Source organism: Myxine glutinosa, chromosome 2 (genome assembly GCF_964187855.1).
Source record: "Myxine glutinosa chromosome 2, kmMyxGlut1.1, whole genome shotgun sequence".
Classification (NCBI taxonomy): domain Eukaryota; kingdom Metazoa; phylum Chordata; class Myxini; order Myxiniformes; family Myxinidae; genus Myxine; species Myxine glutinosa.
This window is the reverse complement of record NC_136262.1, coordinates 49494694-49517415: the sequence shown is the minus strand read 5'-3', so window position 1 is coordinate 49517415 and position 22722 is coordinate 49494694. Positions and strand designations below refer to the sequence as shown.

The 22722-nt window shown below is 44.3% G+C and overlaps 1 protein-coding gene across 1 annotated transcript in view; it reads left to right on the top strand.

Annotated features, from left to right (window-relative positions):
• The window catches only part of CACHD1 (cache domain containing 1), a 154137-nt gene that overhangs the window by 90001 nt on the left and 41414 nt on the right, over nt 1-22722 (top strand). The window contains exons 7-13 of the mRNA XM_068108228.2: nt 18032-18269; nt 18801-18941; nt 20352-20693; nt 20832-20981; nt 21105-21228; nt 21478-21592; nt 21889-22057. Of these exons, the coding sequence (XP_067964329.2) occupies nt 18032-18269; nt 18801-18941; nt 20352-20693; nt 20832-20981; nt 21105-21228; nt 21478-21592; nt 21889-22057 (1279 nt within the window). The remainder of the gene's footprint in view (nt 1-18031; nt 18270-18800; nt 18942-20351; nt 20694-20831; nt 20982-21104; nt 21229-21477; nt 21593-21888; nt 22058-22722) is intronic.

Sequence of the window (22722 nt, the reverse complement as noted above, 5' to 3'; positions counted from 1 at the left end):
TCCTGTGGGTCCTGGGTTATTAATTCTATCTCCTCTACCTCAGCATTTACCCCCATCGGCATTTGACCATCTTGGCTAGCCATGGCACGAATGAAATTTGGATCTTAAAAACTAAATTTCGGTTGCTTGTAATTTTGGCCAAATTTGTCCCAAAAAAATTTGGTTTGGGTTCCAAATCCCACTCCCGGACACGAATTGTTGTGGATCTGCCGCCAGCCTTCTCCCCATACCAAGGGGGGAGTAGTCCCCTTGTCTTGACTGACCTGGCGCGACCCGGGACCTATTACGTCCCTTCCGGACAGCGCTAAATAGGGTTTCAGGACCAAATTCGCTGTTACCTGAGTACTAGCACTGCCCTGGAAGCGAGGAAATAAGCCCCGCACGAACCACGTGTGTTGGTGATACGCCGAGCGGTTTGCGTACACGTGACCCGCGCTATTATTACTTAATAGGCCCCGATTCAAGTGATTCTATTCATACCACGCTTAGTCAATGGCGAAATCACAAAGACGATGGAATTGGGAAGAAAGGAAGAACAAATGGTTTAATTACTATTACACGTATGTACAGAACAGGATGAAGAGACACAGAGCAGCTTATACAGTCTTATTCTTAATCCCAAGGACACGGGCCCCTCTCACGCACACACTCACACGGGGATTGCTGATGGGCAGGTTGATGTTCACCAGCGCGTCCAGGGATGGCTCCCGTGCAGCTCTCTCTCTGGTCCCCGGCATGTCCCTTGGAGATGGAAGTAGGTGAAAGCAGGAGCTCGCCGTGTGTCGTCTGAACGGAGCGGGTTATCACGGGGCGAATGGTAGGGAGCGGACTTTGGCGCGGCTGGCGGTTATTCACTCGCGGCTATGGCCATGCTTACTCGCGTGGCTGGAAATGCGCTATATGCGTTTACTGGCACGTCTGGCTGCGCCCGCGTACTTGTATGGTTCACCGCCTCTTCTTCTCTCTTTCTGCGCAAGTCCTCAAACCAATCCTTTACGAGCAGGTCCTTTTGCCACTGCCGTGTGCACGCGAGTCCTCTTATTAAGCTCCCTCTCTGCAAGTCCTTTGCAACGCGCTTATCCTCTGCCAGTCCTTCTCAATCAAGTGTTCCCGCGCTAGTCCTTCTTAGGGCTTTGCGCAGCAGGTTATATAGGCACGCCCCGCGAACCTTCTCAAACTCACCAGACCCCCTTCACCACGCCCTCTCACGCCATGCCGCGAGAATTCTGATTGGCTGGTGGCTCGAACCGTCTCCCCCACGCCGCTCACCCCGACCCCGCGCCCCTCCTTCTTAGGCCTACCTCGTGTTAGCTTGACTAGGGGACAGCCAAATGGGGTGCGGGATGGATTACGCCCACAGAGGTAGAATTGGAGGTGGGAGAAAAATGAATGGGGCCTACTCTCCTGTCTTCACACAACACAGGTACTAAGAGGGGAAATGGCCTATTCTTACACATACTAAGACATAACTATACTAAAAATCGGCCTATATGTTGCTCGAGTGACTAACTATGGGGGGCAAACCTTTAACCTTTAATGACTTCAATGTGCCAATCTCAAAACCGTAGCAATATATATATATATATATATATATATATATATATATATATATATATATATATACGTATATATATATATATATATATATATATATATATACATACACATATATGTATGTATGTATATATATATATATATATATATATATATATATATATATATATATATATATATATTTATATATATATATATATATATATATATATATATATACGTATATATATATATATATATATATATATATATATATATATATATATATATATATATATATATATATATACAGACTTCGCATTTAATATGGAATATTTTTTTTTTCTTGACTTGGGTTTACTTTCTTAACTCAGTATATCAATCTGATGAGTTTCTTGCAGCAAGAAGTCAACAACAGGATTATATCACAGGTGGCGTGGCAAAATGTATGGACAGGTGCATTTGATGAATGGCTTCACAGTCGGGTATACAAGGGTTGTTGCATTCTGTATTTGTGGAAAACAACTGCTGCACGTCTCCAAATGTTATTGCCGCTTCCTCTGGAGATGGTCCGTCAACTCGACAATGCTGTTTGTCATGGAGTGGTGGCTTTACGAAATTACGGCATGAAATAGCGTGCTATTGCTCGGCAGTATAGCATCACTCAAGGTCAGGTGTCAAGGATCCTGAAACGAAATGCTCAGAGGGGTGTCCCTACTCCAATACCGAGGCCAGGACATCGCCGCAGAACCACAAGGAGGGATGATCGCCAGCTGCACCTGTTAGTCCGCAATGGCCGTACCAAGTCAGCTAATCGGCTTAGGGCTGAGTGGCAGCAACTGACAAATGTGCCTGTATCCAGAAGGCTAGTCAACCAACGACTGGTTCAAGTAGGCTATCGTGCCAGGCCTCCCCTGAGAAAGCCACGTCTGACCAGACAACACCACCAGCGCCGATTGCAGTGGGCCAGAGAGCACCGTCAATGGCAGCCAGGACACTGGAATCACGTGACCTTCAGTGACGAGTCTAGATTTCTGGTCTATCGTCAAGATGGCCGCGTCCGAGTGCGCAGACAAGTGCATGAAGCCTACAATGAAGATTATGTAGTGCCAAGAGTCCAAGCTGGAGGTGGTGCGGTGACCGTTTGGGCTGCTTTTCATGCAGGGGGCAAAAATGACCTGGTTGTTCTGAATGGAAACCTGAACCATTTCAAGCACAGGGCCATTCTGGAAGAAACATTGCTTCCATTTGTTCGTGCAGCCTTTCGAGGAAACTTTGTCTTCCAAGATGACAATGCACAGCCTCATCGTGCTCGCATGATCCAACACTTTCTTGCTGACCGTGGTGCAGAGCATATGGAGTGGCCTGCCATGTCCCCGGATATGAATCCGGTAGAGAATTTGTGGGCAGAATTAACGCGTCAAATCGACCACTTGGACCAGCAGCCTACCTCTGTGCGTGAATTGCAGCAGGCTATTGTCACTGCATGGCAAGCGATTCCTGTCCAAACCTTGGCAAATCTCGTGAACAGCATGCCTCAACGTGTACGTGCTCTCCTGAATGCTCGTGGGGGTTACACGAAGTACTGAACTGTAATTTTACTGTCCGTAATCCCAGTCGTAATTTAACTTTTGTTTTTGTTAAAAAAAATTTTGGCTAATGTGCAAAATAAAGAGATACTTCTGGAAAACGTACAGAAGTTTAACACAGTACTGTCCATGAATTGAGTTCGATGTCTGTTTACATCACTTTCAAGGATCAATTAATTTGTTTCGAAATGTCAAATGTGGTTTTTGTTTCTTTTAAAGGTCACATGAACAAAATATAGTATAATTTCAACATAATTCCAATGAACTTTTGGTTCTAAGACATCTTGAAAAGTAAGTTCACCCCCACAAAAAAAATATTCCATATTAAAGGCCAAGTCTGTATATATATATATATATATATATATATATATATATATATATATATATATATATATATATATATATATATATATATATATATATATATATATATATATATATACATATCTATATATATATACATATATATATCTATCTATATCTATCTATATATATATATATATATATATATATATATATATATATATATATATATATATATATATATATATATATATATATATATATATATATATATATATATATATATATATACATATCTATATATATATACATATATATATCTATCTATATCTATCTATCTATATATATATATATATATATATATATATATATATATATATATATATATATATATATATATATATATGTATGTATATATATATATATATATATATATATATATATATATATATATATATATATATATATATATATATATATATATATATATATATATATGTATATATATATATATATACAGTCACGTTAAAAAGTAAGTACACCCCATGTAAAGTTTTGACTTTTTCAACATATTTCAACATACAGCTATTTGATCTTCATTTCAACAATATTGATAGATAAAGGTGATATAATATAACAAATATCATGAAACATTTACATTTTGTAGTCCATTGTATAATTTAAATAAACATAAATGCAAATTTCGCATGTGGAAAAAGTAAGTACACCCTTGGCTCTAATAGGTGATATTGCCCCCTTTGGGAGAAACCCTCAAGTAGGCGTTTCTTATAACTGTCTACCAGTCTCTGACATCGACTGGGAGAAATTTTCGCCCACTCCTCCATGCCGAATTCTTTCAGCTGTGCGATGTTTGAGGGGTTTCTTGCATGCACAGCTCGTTTCAAATCCCCCCACAACATCTCGATGGGATTTAGATCGGGATTTAGATCCGGGCTTTGACTTGGCCATTCCAGAATCCTCCATTTCTTTCTTTTCAGCCATTCCTTGGTGGCTTTACTGGTATGTTTAGGGTCATTGTCATGTTGCAAGGTCCACCTTCGGTTGAGCTTCAACTTTCTGACAGATGGCCTCACATTATCTTCAAGCACCCTCTGGTACAATGAAGAATTCATAGTGGATTATATGATGGTGAGCTGCCCAGGCCCTGATGCAGCAAAGCTGCCCCAAATCATAATATTTCCACCACCATGCTTTACAGTTGGTATCAGGTTTTTGTGGTCAAATGCTGTTTTTGGTTTTCGCCAAACATGTCTTCTGGTACTGTGGCCAAATAGCTCTACCTTTGACTCAGCTGTCCAGAGCACATTGTTCCAGAAGTGCTGGTATTTGCCTCGGTGTTCATTGGCAAACTTTCGTTTTGCCCTGATGTTCTTTCTGGACAGCAAAGGTTTCCTCCTGGCACACCTCCCATGTAGATCAAATTTGTGCAGCCTCTTTGTAATGGTTGACTCGTGCACTTTGACATCAACAGTGGCCCGTGATGACATGTAGGTCCCGTGATGACATTCTGCGGTTCTTAGAGACTTCTTTCAGCATCTTGTGGTTTGCTCTCGGGCTGAACTTGCTGGGGCGGCCTGGCCTGAACAAGTTGGCAGTTGTTTGGAATCTTCTCCACATGTAGATGATCTTCCAGACAGTCGAATGATTGATTTCAAATTGTTTGGAGATCTTTTTAAATCCCTTCCCAGACTCGTAGGCATCTATAACCTTCGTTCTGAAGGCCTCAGAGAGCTCTTTTGATCTAGGCATGGTGACGCCGCACACTTCAACAACAAAGAGCAAACCAAACTAAATGTCTGAGGTTTAAATGAGACAGGTTCCTCCAAGATCCTCTCTGACGATGTTCTAATCATTTGCACCTTAGATGGTGCACCTGATTCTAATTTTAGGTATTTGAAGTAGTGATAAATGTAGGGGTGTACTTACTTTTTCCACATGCGAAATTTGCATTATGTTATTTAAATTATACAATGGACTACAAAATGTAAATGTTTCATGATATTTGTGATATTATATCACCTTTATCTATCAATATTGTTGAAATGAAGATCAAATCGCTGTATGTTGAAATATGTTGAAAAAGTCAAAATTTTACATGGGGTGTACTTACTTTTTCATGTGACTGTATATATGTATATATATATATATATATGTTACGGTTCTGAGAGTGTACATATTGATCATTAAAGGTTAAAGATTTGCCCCCATAGTTAGTCCACAAGCAACACATAGGCCACCTTAGAAAATTAGTTATGTCATAGTATGTGTGAGGATAAGGCCATTTCCATTCGTGATACCTGCGTTGTGTAAAATAAATAAGCTTAGGTCCCGTTCATTTTGCGGCCACCCTCCAAATCGGCCTCGTTGAGCAGCATCCATCCCGCGCCCCCGATTCGGCCTAATCCACCTCGTTTGTTACGCGTTTGGCCGGCAGCGTTAGCTGCAGTTGCTCGCTCAAACTAGTCGGGTGCCCACGAGGTGGCCTGAAAAGGTTTGAGGAGCGCGAGGACGGGGTGTGGCCGCATCAAGCAGCACGTCAGAAGGCGGGTGACGGTAAGAGCCACCAACCAACCAGGGTTCAGTGGGCATGCTTAAGAGGGCGTGGTAAGGGCGCATCCAGCAAGTGCTGGAAGGTCGCTGAAAAGGCTATATAAGCGCATGCACAAAGCCCTTGAACAGGACTTACAGAGGGAGCTTGTGCTGAAAAAGACTGCGTGGAGACATCTGATTGTATGAGGACTGGCACGATTCGTGCATGTATAAGGACTCCGCATGTTGGGCTTGCGCATGATAAAGGACTCGCGGGAGAGGGCTTTGTGAAAGAACGTTTTTTTTTTTTTGTTTTTTTTTGGGTATACTGAATCGAGGCTCGTGGAAGAGCTAACATTTATTTCACAAACAAATCAACCAGACAAACAAAATATACAAAAAGAGGGAGCGGAAGACAAGATGGGGAGAGAAGGGGAAAGCACACAACCACAACATTTGAGAGCAGGAGAAGTGTGGGAGGGAGAGGGCTTGGGGGGAGGAGGCGTGGGAACTTTCCACAAATGAACTACAATTGAGGCAATCGGGGTTCGGTGACGATCCTGAAAAGATTCCTTGGAACAAACTCCGAAAAAGTTGAACAGCTTGGTCCATGAACAGTGATCCATTACCGAAGAGGAGGTGGATACATTTGGTGGTTTGCCCTGCAAGGGGATCGTGCTCTGTGAGAGGACTCTTGCGGGAGAGGCACTTTGCAGTGAACTGTATTGGGAGCGCATATAAAGCCCGGTTCATTTATTACATACGCGGCTGAGCCGCGCAGTAACCGCCCAGCCAGCCTACCTTTCGCCCCGCATTTAACCCCGTAATTGTCCGCTCCGCGTAAACGACCCGCGGGGAGCTTCTGCCGCCCTGACCATCTGCTTCGCGGTACGAGTCGGGGACCGGAGTGACTGCCTGGACGCCATCATCCCTGGACCATCGCCCTGACCATCTCCATCCCCGTGTGAATGTGTCTGAGTGTGAAACGGGCCCGTGTCCTGGGGATAAGTTAAGACTGTAATTAAGCTGCACTGTGTGTTCTTCTTCTCCTTCCTGTACAAATTGTAAATAACCAATATGGTCTTCCTGTCTTTCCTAATTCGACCGTATCAGTGTTTTCCTCCATTCGGTAAGCGTGGAACGATTCGGAACCGCTCAGATCGGGTTTAGTCCTTGTTAACGGCCCGGATCACGGTTCGCTATCGGCTCGGCGTTTCACCTACAACCGTGATTCAGGCAGGGTTTATTTCCTTGCTTCTTGGGAGGCGTTGGTATTAGGTATTAGTGATTAGTCCTATGACCCTACCCAACGCTGACCGGAAGTGACGTCATAGCCCCGGATCCCGTCGGCTAGTCAAAGACAAGGGGACTAACCCCCTTGGTAAGGGGAAAGGCGACGCGTGAGATCCACAACAATATATATATATATATATCAAGTAATGAACGGCAGTTGGGAATTATATCCACGACATCCATTTTTCCATTCTCCAACCTATAGCTTTGTCTTAAAAAAAACTCAACGTTTCGGCCAGCAACCCAGCGTGCGCTGAGCCTCCACTAGCCTTCATCACGAGAAGTTCCCTTGTTCACCTCCACCCAGATATACCTGGGGGGAGGGGTGGGCCTATTCTATCAACCAATCACAAAGCTGTGTTGCGAGACCTCGTGACCATAGACCCATGCTCGGCTTATGTTGCAAGTGTTTTGTGTGTGTTTGAGTGGTGTATTGTGTTGTTGTCCGTGTTGCCTGTGTCGGCTATGTCCTACTTTGTCTTTGTCCTTCTCCCAGCATCGGTGTCCTCTCTGGTGTATTTATGCATGAGAGGTCCGTATGCCTGTGGTAACGCCACAGTCTCCTCTGTCAATGGTGCCCTCGTTTGGCCAGTGTGCCAGGCCTCCAGTATTCGCCTCCTGGCCCGGTTCGGGGATGCCGCCAGCACGTTCACATTGTCCCATAGAGGAATATGGCCCGCCCTTATTCATGCTTGGCGATAGCAGATCTTTCTGGGTGATTACACTCAAAGCCTTGTGGTGTTCATTAATGCGCTGGGCCTAAGGTTCTTCCAGTCTCGCCTATGTATTCTCCACCACAGTCACATGGAATGGTGTATACCACACATGTGCAATCATTCTTTAGTCTTTTGTCTTTGACCTTGGTCAGTGCATGTCTCAAGGTGTATATAGGTTGGTAGTTAACCCTCACCTCGACCGGTCTCAAAATCCTGCCAATCCTTTGAGATACCCGTGGCACAAATGGTAGCACGCAGAAGCCCTTAGGTGGTTCCTGTGGCACGTCCTGGATTCTTGGAGCTGCCAGTACCATTTCATTTTTTGGGCAGAGGTGGTCCTGGGTTGCCATTGGCTTTCAATACCCATTTGAGATGCTTGATCTCTCTCCTTTGCCCTTCAAGGTGGACGGTATATTCCTTGCCCTTTTTATGTGTGTATTCACCACAGCTCTTTTATGGTGCAGTGGATAGCAAGACGTGAAATCGAGGTAACGCTCGGTCTGGGTGGTTTCCTATACACTGCGGTACTTAAGCTTCCATTGAGGTTCCTCCTCACCAAGACGTCCAAAATGGAAGCGACCATCCTGTTCTTCCTCACAGGTGAATTTGATGGAAGGAAACATTCCACTGATGCACTTGTCTGTCTTCCACCTATTTCGTCTTTGACAGCACATTTTAGAAACAGGTGTTCGGCACTGCGATGGGCTCCCCGGTGTCTGCTGTGGTTGCCAATATGGTGATGGAACAGCTGGAAACACGCACCATCCCATCCCTCCAAACACAGCCACGTGTCCGGTACCGCTATGTCGATGACACTTTTGTCATCTGCCCCAGCACGGCTGTTAATGCAATCCAGGAGGGCATCAGTGGAATGTTTCCTTCCATTAAATTCACCTGTGAGGAAGAACAGGATGGGTCGCTTCCATTTTTGGACGTCTTGGTGAGGAGGAACCTCAATGGAAGCTTAAGTACTGCAGTGTATAGGAAACCCACCCAGACCGAGGGTTACCTCGATTTCACGTCTTGCCATCCACTGCACCATAAAAGAGCTGTGGTGAATACACACGTAAAAAGGGCAAGGAATATACCGTCCACCTTGAAGGGCAAAAGGAGAGAGATTAAGCATCTCAAATGGGTATTGAAAGCCAATGGCTACCCAGACCACCTCTGCCCAAAAAATGAAATGGTACTGGCAGCTCCAAGAATCCAGGACGTGCCACAGGAACCACCTAAGGGCTTCTGCGTGCTACCATTTGTGCCACGGGTATCTCAAAGGATTGGCAGGATTTTGAGACCGGTCGGGGTGAGGGTTAACTACCAACCTATATACACCTTGAGACGTGCACTGACCAAGGTCAAAGACAAAAGACTAAAGAATGATTGCACAGGTGTGGTATACACCATTCCATGTGACTGTGGAGGAGAATACATAGGCGAGACTGGAAGAACCTTAGGCCAGCGCATTCATGAACACCACAAGGCCTTTGAGTGTAATTACCCAGAAAGATCTGCTATCGCCAAGCATGGAATAAGGGCGGCCACATTCCTCGAAGGGACAATGTGAACGTGCTGGCGGCATCCCCGAACCGGGCCAGGAGGCGAATACTGGAGGCCTGGCACACTGGCCAAACGAGGGCACCATTGACAGAGGAGACTGTGGCGTTACCACAGGCATACGGACCTCTCATGCATAAATACACCAGAGAGACACCGATGCTGGGAGGAGGACAAAGACAAAGTGGGACATAGCTGACACAGGCAACACGGACAACAAAACACAATACACCGCTCAAACACACACAAAACACTTGCAACATAGGCCGAGCATGGGTCTATGGTCACGAGGTCTCGCAACACAGCTTTGTGATTGGTTGATAGAATAGGCCCACCCCTCCCCCCAGGTATATCTGGGAGGAGGTGAACAAGGGAACCTCTCTTGATGAAGGCTAGTGGAGGCTCAGCGCACGCTGGGTTGCTGGCCGAAACGTTGTTTTTTTAAAGACAAAGCTATAGGTTTGAGAACGGAAAAATGGATGTCGTGGATATATATATATATATATATATATATATATATATATATATATATATATATATACGGATCTCGGACGTCGGCTCTCCCCTTATCAAGGGGGGGTTAATCCCCTTGTCCTTTTTTCTGGCCGACCCGAGTCCTGGACGTTATACCGTCCTTCCCGGCGTGGCGTTAGGCAGTGTATGTTAGGCCTAGGGGTTCACTACTACCTAATTACAAACGCCGGCCGGAAACGAGGGAATAACTCCCGCTCGAACCACGGATATGATGGGAAATGCCGAGCGGATAGCAATCCGCGAGCTATTAACAAAGACTAAACCCGATTATGGCGGTTGCGATCGTGCCACGTTTACCCAATGAGAGAAAGGACGGATGCGATCGGATAAGAGGAAACCAAGAAAGAACAAGGCAATTTATTACAAATATACACAAAGAAGAGGACACGAAAGAATGTACAGGATAGGAAGAGGAAGAAGCAGCACACAGGGCAGTCTTAAAACAGTCTTATCCTTAATACCCCGGACAAACATACACACTCACACGGGGATTGTAGATGGTTGGGCGGAAGGTCCGGCGATGGGATCCAGGCTCCGGTCCAGCGAGCGAAACCCGGCAGGCAGCTCCGTGTATAGTTAAACGAGACCGGACAGTTATATAGCGGGGGGAAGCTGGTGTCCTGCGTACGTAATATGTGCACACTTGTGCCAAACGCCCTCTCTCCAAAGTCCTCCTTTGATAAAGGTGCGCTCTCCCAATTGTCCAATGCAACGCGTGTTTCCCAGCGAGTCCTTAACAAGCGCTGCCATATCTCTCCTTCAAGCCAATGCAATGCGCTCGCTGGCAAGTTCTTTGATCAGTGCACTCTCCCGACCAAGTCCGAGTTCTGCGCACCAATCCTTCTCCGCGTAAGTCCTCTTACAACGCGCACGCCTCCAACAACTCCTGTGAAAGAGCTTTGCGCTCGCTTATATAACTCACCCAACCGATCACTCCGTGAGCCCAAAACCACGCCTGTCGGTGATGTCACTTCAGCCCTGGTTGGCTGGTGAGTGGTGAGGGCTTACCGGCCCAGCCTTTGACGGCTGGATGATGTGGCCACACCTTCTTCTTGGCGTTCCGCCCCCTTTCTCGGGCCTCACCACGTGGCTTATGGCAGCGTTTGGACGGAAGCCCAGCGAAGCAGCGAACGCTGCTGGCAGAGGCGCGTAACAATTTGGTAGGGGCCATGGGCAGACTGGAGGGCGCATAATGGCGTCGCTTGTAGAGGGAGGCTGACAAAATGAACGGAATGGGGCCTACTTCTTATTTGATTGACACAACGCAGATTCAACTATTGGAAACACGGCCTTGTCTAAAACACGTACTAATGAAATAACTGGAATCCTATGGTGGCCTACGTGTTGCTTGTGGACTAACTAGGGGTGCTACCGTTAACCTTTAATGATGTTGAATTTATTTAGACAAGTGAGGGTTCTCAAAACCGCAACAATATATATATATATATATCATATATATATATATATATTATATATATATATATATATATATATATATATATATATATATATATATATATACATACATACATACATACATACATACATACATACATACATATATACACACACATACATGTATATATACAAACATACATACATATACATATATACATACAAACATACATACATATACATATATATACCACACATCCTTTATGTATACAGCTCGTTCGGCTATCTGTTTCCTTGGAGGTTTTTAATCCCTCGGAACACGACAATATTATTCAATTCCATACCCTGGGCCAGGTGTTCCCAAATTTTGCTTGACCACATTATTGTAACACGCGCTAGGTCAACGTAACAATAAAGAAAATTGCTATTATTAAAATCAAATTGATGTCAAAACAAGTCATAGTGGCATTCTGGCCAATCAACCAGGAGAGGGGTAGAGCTGTTTTGTTAAAGTCTGAATAACCCTACCTTGATCAGGTGGTGGGTGTGTGGGCAGTGGTGTAGTGCTGGGGATGGGGGGAGGGGGCGGAGGGGGCAACTGCACCAGGCATGAAGTGGATGGGGCGCCAGATGACACCCTAAAAAAAAACGTTTTAATGCCCCATTTGGTTGTATTGTATATAAAATATGATAAAACAAACTCGTGAGATTACGAAAAGCAACTTTCAGAACCACGTTTTACAGTTTAAACTCCGTGCTACAATGCGTCATGTCGATGTTTACAAACTCCTTTCCATCCGGATTCACTTTTTTTCTTAATTCCTATTTCTATCACCTCGCACAATAAATAAATCCATGTTCAGGTGTTGCTGCTGCGTATATCTCTTTTCTTGTATAATGAGGTTTAATATGCAATCGGTAACATGGAGATCACCCATTGGCCCAAGGGATGGATGGGTGTAACTGTTGGACATTTGTTATGTAATTACGTCGATCAAATCTAAATATCTCATTGTGTTATGTCCCAATCAGCGAGGCCAGGATCACGTGTCAAGTGAGTCCTTGCCTTCCTCTGCTGCTCTGTCTCATCAGCTCTCGTCTCTAGGCCATAGAAATACCACACCATGCTGCATGCATGTTTGATGTAGTTGTTGTTAACGGCATTGTAGCACACCTGCCTGCTCTCCTGCTACAGCACTAGTTTACCTGCCCAGGTCTGCTTGGACCAGGGCGGGATTATACGTTTGTTTTATTATTGCCAAATAGTACTAATATTATTATTGTTGTTAATACTAGGGCATTGCCCGTACGTGGGTGCCCGTTCCGTGGCCAAAAAAAAAAAAAAACGCTACCCGTACGCTCTACCCCGCCCGTACGCCCGTAAACAAAAAAGCAACGCTCTTCGCTTCCGCCCTTCGCTCTGACTGAATTGGGAGAAATAATGCGCATAAGAAATCGAATTACGTACCGTAATGGCGGTCAGCTCGTAACGCGCTCAGCTCCGCTCGTCTCACATCGGCCACGCCTACGCAACAGAGCGTTCTGTGATTGGCTGCCGGAAGATAAGTCGTCACTGTCCGGAAGTTCGCAAATCGCAGTTAGGATGAATCGTTTTAATTTAATCGCAGTTTGAAAAGAGGGGAAAAAAGAAAAGCCTTGCCTTGCTGCAAACAGCTGCTGCAAACAACAACAACATGGAAGGCTGCACTGTCCGGAAGTTGGCATATCGCAGTTACGATTATTTTAGTGTTAATGGCCAATTATTCAATTAGCGCCAACGTATTTTGGCTGTTTGCAATTTAATCGCAAGGAAAAGTAGAAAGAGAAGAGGGAAAAAAAGAAAAGCCTTGCATTAACGCATTAACGCTTGCATTGCATTAACGGTTCGGCACACGTGATAGCTCGCTGCTCTCTGATTGGTTGAAGCGTTTTTTGGACATATCTCGGTAGGTACTTGTCCGATTAATTACAAACCTTGAAAAGGCACATCCTCGGGTCCCCAGCAATATACCTGGCAAGTTTCAAGTATATCGGACCCGTGGTTGTCGAGAAACAGCGGTCACAGACAAACACACAGACACACAGACACACAGACAGACACACAGAGATTGCTGGAATTATAGATAGATAGATAATGCGCATAAGAAATCGAATTACGTACCGTAATGGCGGTCAGCTCGTAACGCGCACACTGTCCGGAAGTTCGCATATCGCATATCTATCTATCTATCTATTAATGCCCAATTATTCAATTATCGCCAACGTATTTTGGCTTTTTGCAATTTAATCGCAAGGAAAAGTAGAAAGAGAAGAGGGAAAAAAAGAAAAGCCTTGCCTTGCTGCAAACAGCTGCTGCAAACAACAACAACATGGAAGGCTGCACTGTCCGGAAGTTGGCATATCGCAGTTACGATTATTTTAGTGTTAATGGCCAATTATTCAATTAGCGCCAACGTATTTTGGCTGTTTGCAATTTAATCGCAAGGAAAAGTAGAAAGAGAAGAGGGAAAAAAAGAAAAGCCTTGCATTAACGCATTAACGCTTGCATTGCATTAACGGTTCGGCACACGTGATAGCTCGCTGCTCTCTGATTGGTTGAAGCGTTTTTTGGACATATCTCGGTAGGTACTTGTCCGATTAATTACAAACCTTGAAAAGGCACATCCTCGGGTCCCCAGCAATATACCTGGCAAGTTTCAAGTATATCGGACCCGTGGTTGTCGAGAAACAGCGGTCACAGACAAACACACAGACACACAGACACACAGACAGACACACAGAGATTGCTGGAATTATAGATAGATTATTAGTATTAATAAATGCTTTGTTACAATGTTATTGTATTTGGTCGTTATTTTGTAAGAGGAATACCATGCCATGGAAGGACCTATTATACTGCTCGATGCACCTTAACATGGCGTGTGTTTAGAAACAAAGGAATTCTTCCGGATTCTTTGTAGTTAATTAGCCGTATTATCTCAGGATATCATATCTAAATCTATTCTAATTTTGAACAGGTTCCAGAGCTCTGCTGCTGAGCCTGCTGGGGAAGCTCAAGCTCTTTCATATGGCCCCCTCCATAGGAATTGCTGACTATGTTAGTGTCTGCAGGGGGTGCTATTTTTGACCTTCGCCCCAGAGCGCCACAAACCATCACTACGCCAGTGTGTGTGCGTGCGCGTGTGCATGCATGCACTTGCATTATTACAACAATTTTGATTCCTGCAGTCTTACAAGTTGAATGTACAGACGACATCAAATTGACATTTTGGACCAAATAGCAAAATGGAACATGTTCTCATACCTGTTGTCAGCTGTGTTTTGGGAAATATCTCTTACAGTGCATTCAGAAAGTATTCAGACCCCTTCACTTTTTTCACATTTTGTTGTGTTGCAGCCTTATGCTGAAATCGTTTAAATTCATTTTTCCCCCTCATCAATCTACACTCAATACCCTATAATGACAAAGAGAAAACAGGATTTTAGAAAGTTTTGCAAATTTATTAAAAAGAAAAAACTGAAATATCACATTGACATAAGTATTCAGACCCTTAACTCAGTACTTAGTTCAAGCACCTTTGGCAGTGATTACAGGCTCGAGTCTTCTTGGGTATGACGCGACAAGCTTTGCACACCTGGATTTGGGGATTTTATGCCATTCTTCTCTGCAGATCCTCCCAAGCTCTGTCAGGTTGGATGGGGACCGTTGGTGGACAGCCATTTTCAGGTCTCTCCAGAGATGTTCGATTGGGTTCAAGTCAGGGCTCTGGTTGGGCCACTCAAGGACCTTCACAGAGTTGTCCCTAAGCCACTCCTGCGTTGTCTTGGCTGTGTGCTTGGGGTCATTGTCCTGTTGGATGGTGAACCTTTGGCCCACTCTGAGGTCCTGAGCACTCTGTTTCAGGTTTTCATGAAGGATATCTCTGTAATTTGCTCCGTTCATTGTTCCCTCAACCTTGACCAGTCCCCCAGTCCCTGCTTCTGAAAAACACCCCCACAGCATGATGCTGCCACCACTATGCTTCACCGTTGGGATGGTATTGGGCAGGTGATGAGCGGTGCCTGGTTTCCTCCAGACATGACGCTTAGAATTGAGGCCAAACAGTTCAATCTTGGTTTCATCAGACCACAGAATCTTGTTTATCACAGTCTGAGAGTCCTTTAGGTGCTTTTTTGCAAACTCCAAGCAGGCTTTCATGTGTCTTTCACTGAGGAGAGGCTTCCGTCTGGCCACTCTGCCATAAAGCCCAGATCGGTGGAGTGTTGCAGTGATGGTTGTCCTTCTGGAAGTTTCTCCCATCTCCACACAGGATCTCTGGAACTCAGCCAGAGTGACCATCGGGTTCTTGGTCACCTCTCTTACCAAGGCCCTTCTCCCCCGATTGCTCAGTTTGGCCGGGCGGCCAGCTCTAGGAAGAGTCCTGGTTGTTCCAAACTTCCTCCATTTAAGAATTATGGAGGCCACTGTGCTCTTGGGAACCTTCAATGCAGCAGAAATTTTTTGTAGGCTTCCCCAGATCTGTGCCTCGACACAATCCTGTCTCTGAGCTCTGCAGGCAGTTCCTTCGACCTCACTGCTTGGTTTTTGCTCTGATATGCATTGTCAGCTGTGAGACCTTAAAAAGACAGATATGTGTACCTTGATATGTGTATGTGTGCCTTTCCAAATCATGTCCAATCAATTGAATTTACCACAGGTGGACTCCAATCAAGGTGTAGAAACATCTCAAAGATGATCAAGAGAAATGCGAGGCACCTGAGCTAAATTTCAAGTGCCATAGCAAAGGGTCTGAATACTTATGTCAATATGATATTTCAGTTTTTTTATTTTTAATAAATTTGCAAAACTTTCTAAAATCCTGTTTTCTCTTTGTCATTATGGGGGTATTGAGTGGAGATTGATGAGGGGAAAAATGAATTTAAACGATTTCAGCATAAGGCTGCAACATAACAAAATGTGAAAAGGGTGAAGGGGTCTGAATACTTTCTGAATGCACTGTAGGCCTACATACGTAAGGCTACTTGTTGAAGTCATTTTCCTGCTGTTTTAACAAGGAATTTTGATACTTACCTTTGGATTAGATATTTCATGTTCCTTAATGAGCACCTACCTGTAGTTCATGGTACTGTGACCCCAGGTTAAAATCTCAAATACTGTGTGGATTTGTCCCCTTTCTCCTTACTAGGGCATGCCCGTACTATATATATATCTAAAATTATATCCCCCCCCCTCTATTTACATGAAATGGTTTGGTCCATTCGCAAAGCCAAAGCGAACGGCTTGCGAGTACGGTGACAATCCCCCCCCTCTATTTACATGAAATGGTTTGGTCCAAAGCGAACGGCTTGCGAGTACGGTGACAATCCCCCCCCCCCCCCCCTCTATTTACATGAAATGGTTTGGTCCAAAGCGAACGGCTTGCGGAGTTTGGTAAAGAAATCGCCATAGCGTGCACAAACGCGCAGGAAAGCGAATGAATCGCAAATTAGTTTTAATTAGTTGTAAAACATAGTTTAACGCCAACATAGTTTGCCAACGTGAAATAAATGAATACGCTCTCAAATGTGCCGTCCGAGGCAGAGTCTGTTCGCCACGTTCGGCACACGTGATAGCTCGCTGCTCTCTGATTGGTTGAATCGTTTTTTGGACATAGCTCGCTAACTACTTGTCCGATTAATATGAAACCTTGAAAAGGCACATCCTCGGGTCCCCAGCAATATACCTGGCAAGTTTAAAGTATATCGGACCCGTGGTTGTCGAGAAACAGCGGTCACAGACAAACAAACACACAGAGATTACTGGAATTATTATAGATAGACTAGGGCATGCCCGTACTATATCTATATCTAAAATTATATCCCCCCCCCTCTATTTACATGAAATGGTTTGGTCCAAAGCGAACGGCTTGCGAGTACGGTGACAATCCCCCCCCCCTCTATTTACATGAAATGGTTTGGTCCAAAGCGAACGGCTTGCGGAGTTTGGTAAAGAAATCGCCATAGCGTGCACAAACGCGCAGGAAAGCGAAAGAATCGCAAATTAGTTTTAATTAGTTTTAAAACATAGTTTAACGCCAACATAGCGGCAACATAGTTTGCCAACGTGAAATAAATGAATACGCTCTCAAATGTGCCGTCCGAGGCAGAGTCTGTTCGCCACGTTCGGCACACGTGATAACTCGCTGCTCTCTGATTGGTTGAATTGGTTGAATCGTTTTTTGGACATAGCTCGGTAACTACTTGTCCGATTAATATGAAACGTTGAAAAGGCACATCCTCGGGTCCCCAGCAATATACCTGGCAAGTTTCAAGTATATCGGACCCGTGGTTGTCGAGAAACAGCGGTCACAGACAAACACACAGACATACACACATACACACACACACACACACACAGAGATTACTGGAATTATAGATAGATGATGATGTAATTTGTATTATTGTAAAATGGCCTTGTCCTCTCTGTGGTATATATGCAAGTTCCTCCTTGAGTGCAGATAGAGTAAAATAAAAAATATATAATGGATTTCATGTGCTTGTTATTTCTTCGATGCTTGTTCTCAGGTCGGGGTATTGCTTGCAGCTGATAAGGCCCGGCCATGCCCTGTGGATTCCTGCTACTACAGATTTCTAGCTCCGGCAACTGCATCTTCTCAGGCAGCTCTGACTTCCTACTTGGGGACAGCCCGGACGAGTACAAGCCCCACCACTCATTCGACTGCGTTCCGCACAGCCTTTAAGCTCATTGCAGCCACCCATGCGGAACTTTCTCCTCGGCACCACACATCTCAACATTCCAAAGGTATTATTTTCCTCTAAAGTCTGAAAATTTTATTCAACCCCAACTACACAAAATATGGTTGCTTTCAGATAGACATTTACGCATGCATACAGTCACAACTAGGTTTGTGGCATATACATTTATATGCAGTCGTGGCCAAAAATATTGGCACCCTTGCACTTTTTCAAATAACTCACAATTTGCTCTAAAAATAAGTTGAAATTGATGAAAGTATTTGGTCTCCACAATTCTTTATAGTGCCATGGGCCTTAAACTTCCTGATAACATTGCGTACGGTGGACAAAGGAGCATCAAGGTCTCTGGAAATGGACTTGTAGCCTTCGAGATTGTCCATGCTTGGCTACAATCTTGTGTCTGACCTCCTCAGACAATTCTCTGGGTTTTCTCTGGACTTCACTCTAGTTATTGTTGTTAAGGTGTGTTAATGCATATACCTGCATGTATTGTTGTGCATTGATGAAATATTGGAGATTGATGCATGAAAGTAAGGAGGACGAGGTAGGATGTAATATTTGTGTTTTCGTGAAACAGGATTCAGCAGTGCAGTTGTGGTGTATCTTTCCCCTGGAGTAGCAAGCAAAGAAGAGCGCAGGCGGACAATGGCCGTCATTGCTGCGGAGAACATGGCGCTCAACCAGTCGGTCATGATTCTTACCTTCGCTCTCCTGAACGGTTGGTTTTGATATCCTCCTCTTATGTCAGTCTTGTATGTCTTAATTTGTTTGTTTTCGACCTTGCTCTTGAAAGCAATGCATGAACCTTGACCTCTTTGGTTTGTCTCTGTAACCTTTGTATAGACCTGGACCATTGTACAGGAGGAATATGTCGTACAGAATTTTAACATTTTGTCTTAATTTAAATACAGTACTACATAAGTGATGCAGTTCGGTTGCGAATGTGATGATTCGCATAGTGATGCGAATGGTTCGGTGGATGTGCGGAGTATCGTTGAGAGAGAGGAAGACAAATGATGAATTGCGAAAGATGATGGGAATAGAGCCTGTGATTGATGCTGTGAAGAGGAACAGGTTGAGATGTGTTGAGGTCATGTGTTGAGGAAGGATGAAAGTGACTGGTTGAGAAGAGTGATGGAAATTAATGAAGAAGGAAGTAGAGGACGGGGAAGACCGAGAAAGGCTTGGCTAAAGGTGGTGGAAGAAGAAATGCGGGCAAGGGGGTTGATTGATGGACAAGGGGAGATGCAGAAAATAGGGCAAAATGGAGAAGATTGTCATGGGGACGGCAAGGCTAACCCCCGCTCTAGCAGGGAAAATGGCCTTAAAATGCCTGTTGTGTTGTGTGTTGTATAAGTGATGCAGTTGCTGTTCGGTTGCAAATTTTTGAAATGTCTTTCACTTCGCCACTAAAGGATTCCCGAGATAAAGTGTGGAGCTTTATATTTGCTGCATACCCTATAAACTGTCACCCTAGTGCTTCACAGCAGAGTGATTAATTAATGTGTGTGCCATCCCTTGGTTGGTTGTTGAGTTGGGCGTCCCTTCTGCCAGCATTAGTTGGTGGTTGTCAAATATCCCTCGGTGTCCTTGGTGAAGAGTAAGCGAGCTATCACCGCCACTCTGGTCAAATTACAAATTCCGACACATTATGTGAGTGTCCTAAATTACAAGATGGAGAATTGTCATTTTGTGATGTTCCAAGCGATGCCACAAGCTGCTTTAGAACAACCAATCAGAAGTCGAATATCCTGCATTGGAGTGGCGACCCGTTCAAGATTGTAACCCAAGCCAAGATAATATTTCTGCAGAATCGACTCTTTATTGACCATAATACGTGGTGGTGGTGGTGGTGGTGGTGGTGGTGGTGATGATGATGATGATGATGATGATGATGATGATTGATGATGATGATTGATGATGATGATGATGATGACATTTACTCGAAGTTTATTTCGAGTTAACATTGGCACCTTCGATCAGAGCTTTTTAAAGAATAAACCAAATTGGGTGACTGGTTAAATATTGCATCGGGGAGTTGTGATTTGTTGCAAGTTAGGCACTGTGCAGTACGTACTGTATGTTTCAAGTTACAGTTTCTTGTGTTGATCTCCAATGGTGTGTGCAGAAGCAACGATGGGCATCAGGGAGCTGGCATTTCTACGAGATCTCGCTGAGCAGAACTCCGCGAGGCTTTTCCATCGCTCGGCCCCTCCCGTCGCCGTCCCGGGTCGTCCGATGCCTCTTGCGGCTTTGGTGCCCCACCAATCTGATTCACGTTTTCCCTCGCCGGTTTGGGGAGGATCGTGGCCTTCCAGGACGGGCTCCCTCGCCCCTAAAGGAACAATGATGGTTTTGAACTCTCTCAGTAATCTTGAGACAACGGTGGGAAGATTTTATACTAACTTCCCGAATGAGATGGAGGATCTCACTATTATCAGCGCTCCTCGCAAGGATGATATTTCTGGAGGCAAGCAGAGCGATTGTGTAATGAAAGGAAACTTCCTTCAAAATGCATAATTTCTCCAAATAAAAGGTACATTTTTCCCAACTACTGGTTGACAACTTGGGAATGCTAAGCAACCTTTGTATTTTCTTCCCTGTGTAGGTCTTGCCCTAACCTTGAGCCGACCTTGTTTTTTTGGGAACGTCTTACTCGGAGTTGTTGGGGTTGCTGTGGCTCTTGCAGATGCCCTCGAACCAATAAGTTACTTCCCTGCTGCTTCCAATTCATATGCGTTTCTCATTGATACCAAAGGTAAATGCAAGTGTGCACCTCACCCTCCCCACCCTAATAGCAGAACACCCCCGGTACCATTGACTATGTGTCACACATTTTGTCTCATATATGAGTCCCTGAATGATGTACAATTTCCATCAGGTTACGTGATATATCACCCTTCGTTTCCACGGCTAAGCCAGCTGAAGCAGCCTCTTCCGCATACCCATATTGACCATTTTGAGAGTATTCCTGGATTTGGTCTTGTACGCTTCGACATGTTGAGGTGTGTACTCCTTGGATGCCAGAGCTAAAATGATAGTGATCACAATGATTGCTTGAGTAATGAAGAATGAACTTGACTCTAATAAACCACAGTAACCACGTACTCAAGCCCAAAACATCATTATGACTAGTATTGTATATTCTCATCAATGTTTCAGAAAATAGTTCGTTTTCTGTATCATGAGAGACTCGGCAACAGATAGTCGACATTAAATTAGCATCCAATCAAATGCCTGTTTGCTTCCTCTAGCCTACCCATTGGAAGTCGTGAGCTCTCAGTCGCACAGGAGGCCGCATTGAACTGGCACCATACGAGACTACGAAGACACAGCTTGGCCTACACTATCAAATACGCCTGGAAACTGGTACCTACTCCTCTTTCACTGTGTCTCTTCCAAGACTGTGCTGTTTCTAAAGCTTTCCCATTTTTCCACTCATTGTGTTGCTATTGGCTCCAGTTGTGGATCGGATGCTGTCAATAGCATTTTAGCAAGACAACTAGCAATCTACATGGCGGCCAGCAGCTACTTTTTATATTTCTCGGTCAGGGCAATGACCAGAAATTAGATGCATGTCAATATTTGGAGCACGTGGTGGGGATCGTGCTTGCTTGGAGTTGTAGGTATGATGAAAATCCTTGGTAATGGATGTTGGATGACAGCTTGCAGATGTTGAAATGGTGGCTTGTGTGGCAGTGGTGGAGCCTGATATACCGATTCGTCATTTGACCTCTCGGTCCTCCGTCGGATCCGCCAAGCTACTGTACCACCGGCTTGATCTACTGATGCCTTCGGGTCTCTGCAGACACTTCCAACAGCTTTCTACACTTGGTTAGTAATTTTTGGTTTATTGATCCTGTCATTTTTGTGAACATTTATTCACACTGATCTTTCATTTAAGATAATAATTTAATAACCTCACCAACCTACTCCAACTACTGTTTTAGCAGAAAAAGAGGATTTAAATGCAGGGAAATCTCTAACTCTTTTGACATTGCTTCATTGCCATGGGTTGTGGTCATTTTGTGACTACTGGGGTAATCCCACAATCATACCAGACCATTTGGTTTTATGGACTACCAAGCCCATAATGGAACACTTCAATGGCGATTCTAATGGAGAGCAGCTAACCATTCTTTGGGTTGAGTGATTGTGAATTGTTGGGATGAGAGGATAGCTTAGACATAGCATACTCACCTTGAGCGGTCTCTTCTGGATCATTTCCTCACCTGACTATAAAATGCCAACCATGTGCTTTGCAGGCAGGGCTTCACATCATTTATTGCGTTTTCCGTCAGGCAGGATGCTAATTTGTGGTCCCGTCTGTCATCCTTTGTAAGAGGGATTAAATATCCCAAGGGTGTCTGTCTCAAGTAGAACTTCTTCTTCTTTCTTATTTATCACATGGCTAATGGGTAACATCATTTGCTGGGGGCACAGCTGTGCCACTGATGTAAGATTAGGCCTTGTGCCATCACCATGGCCAAATTCTAAAA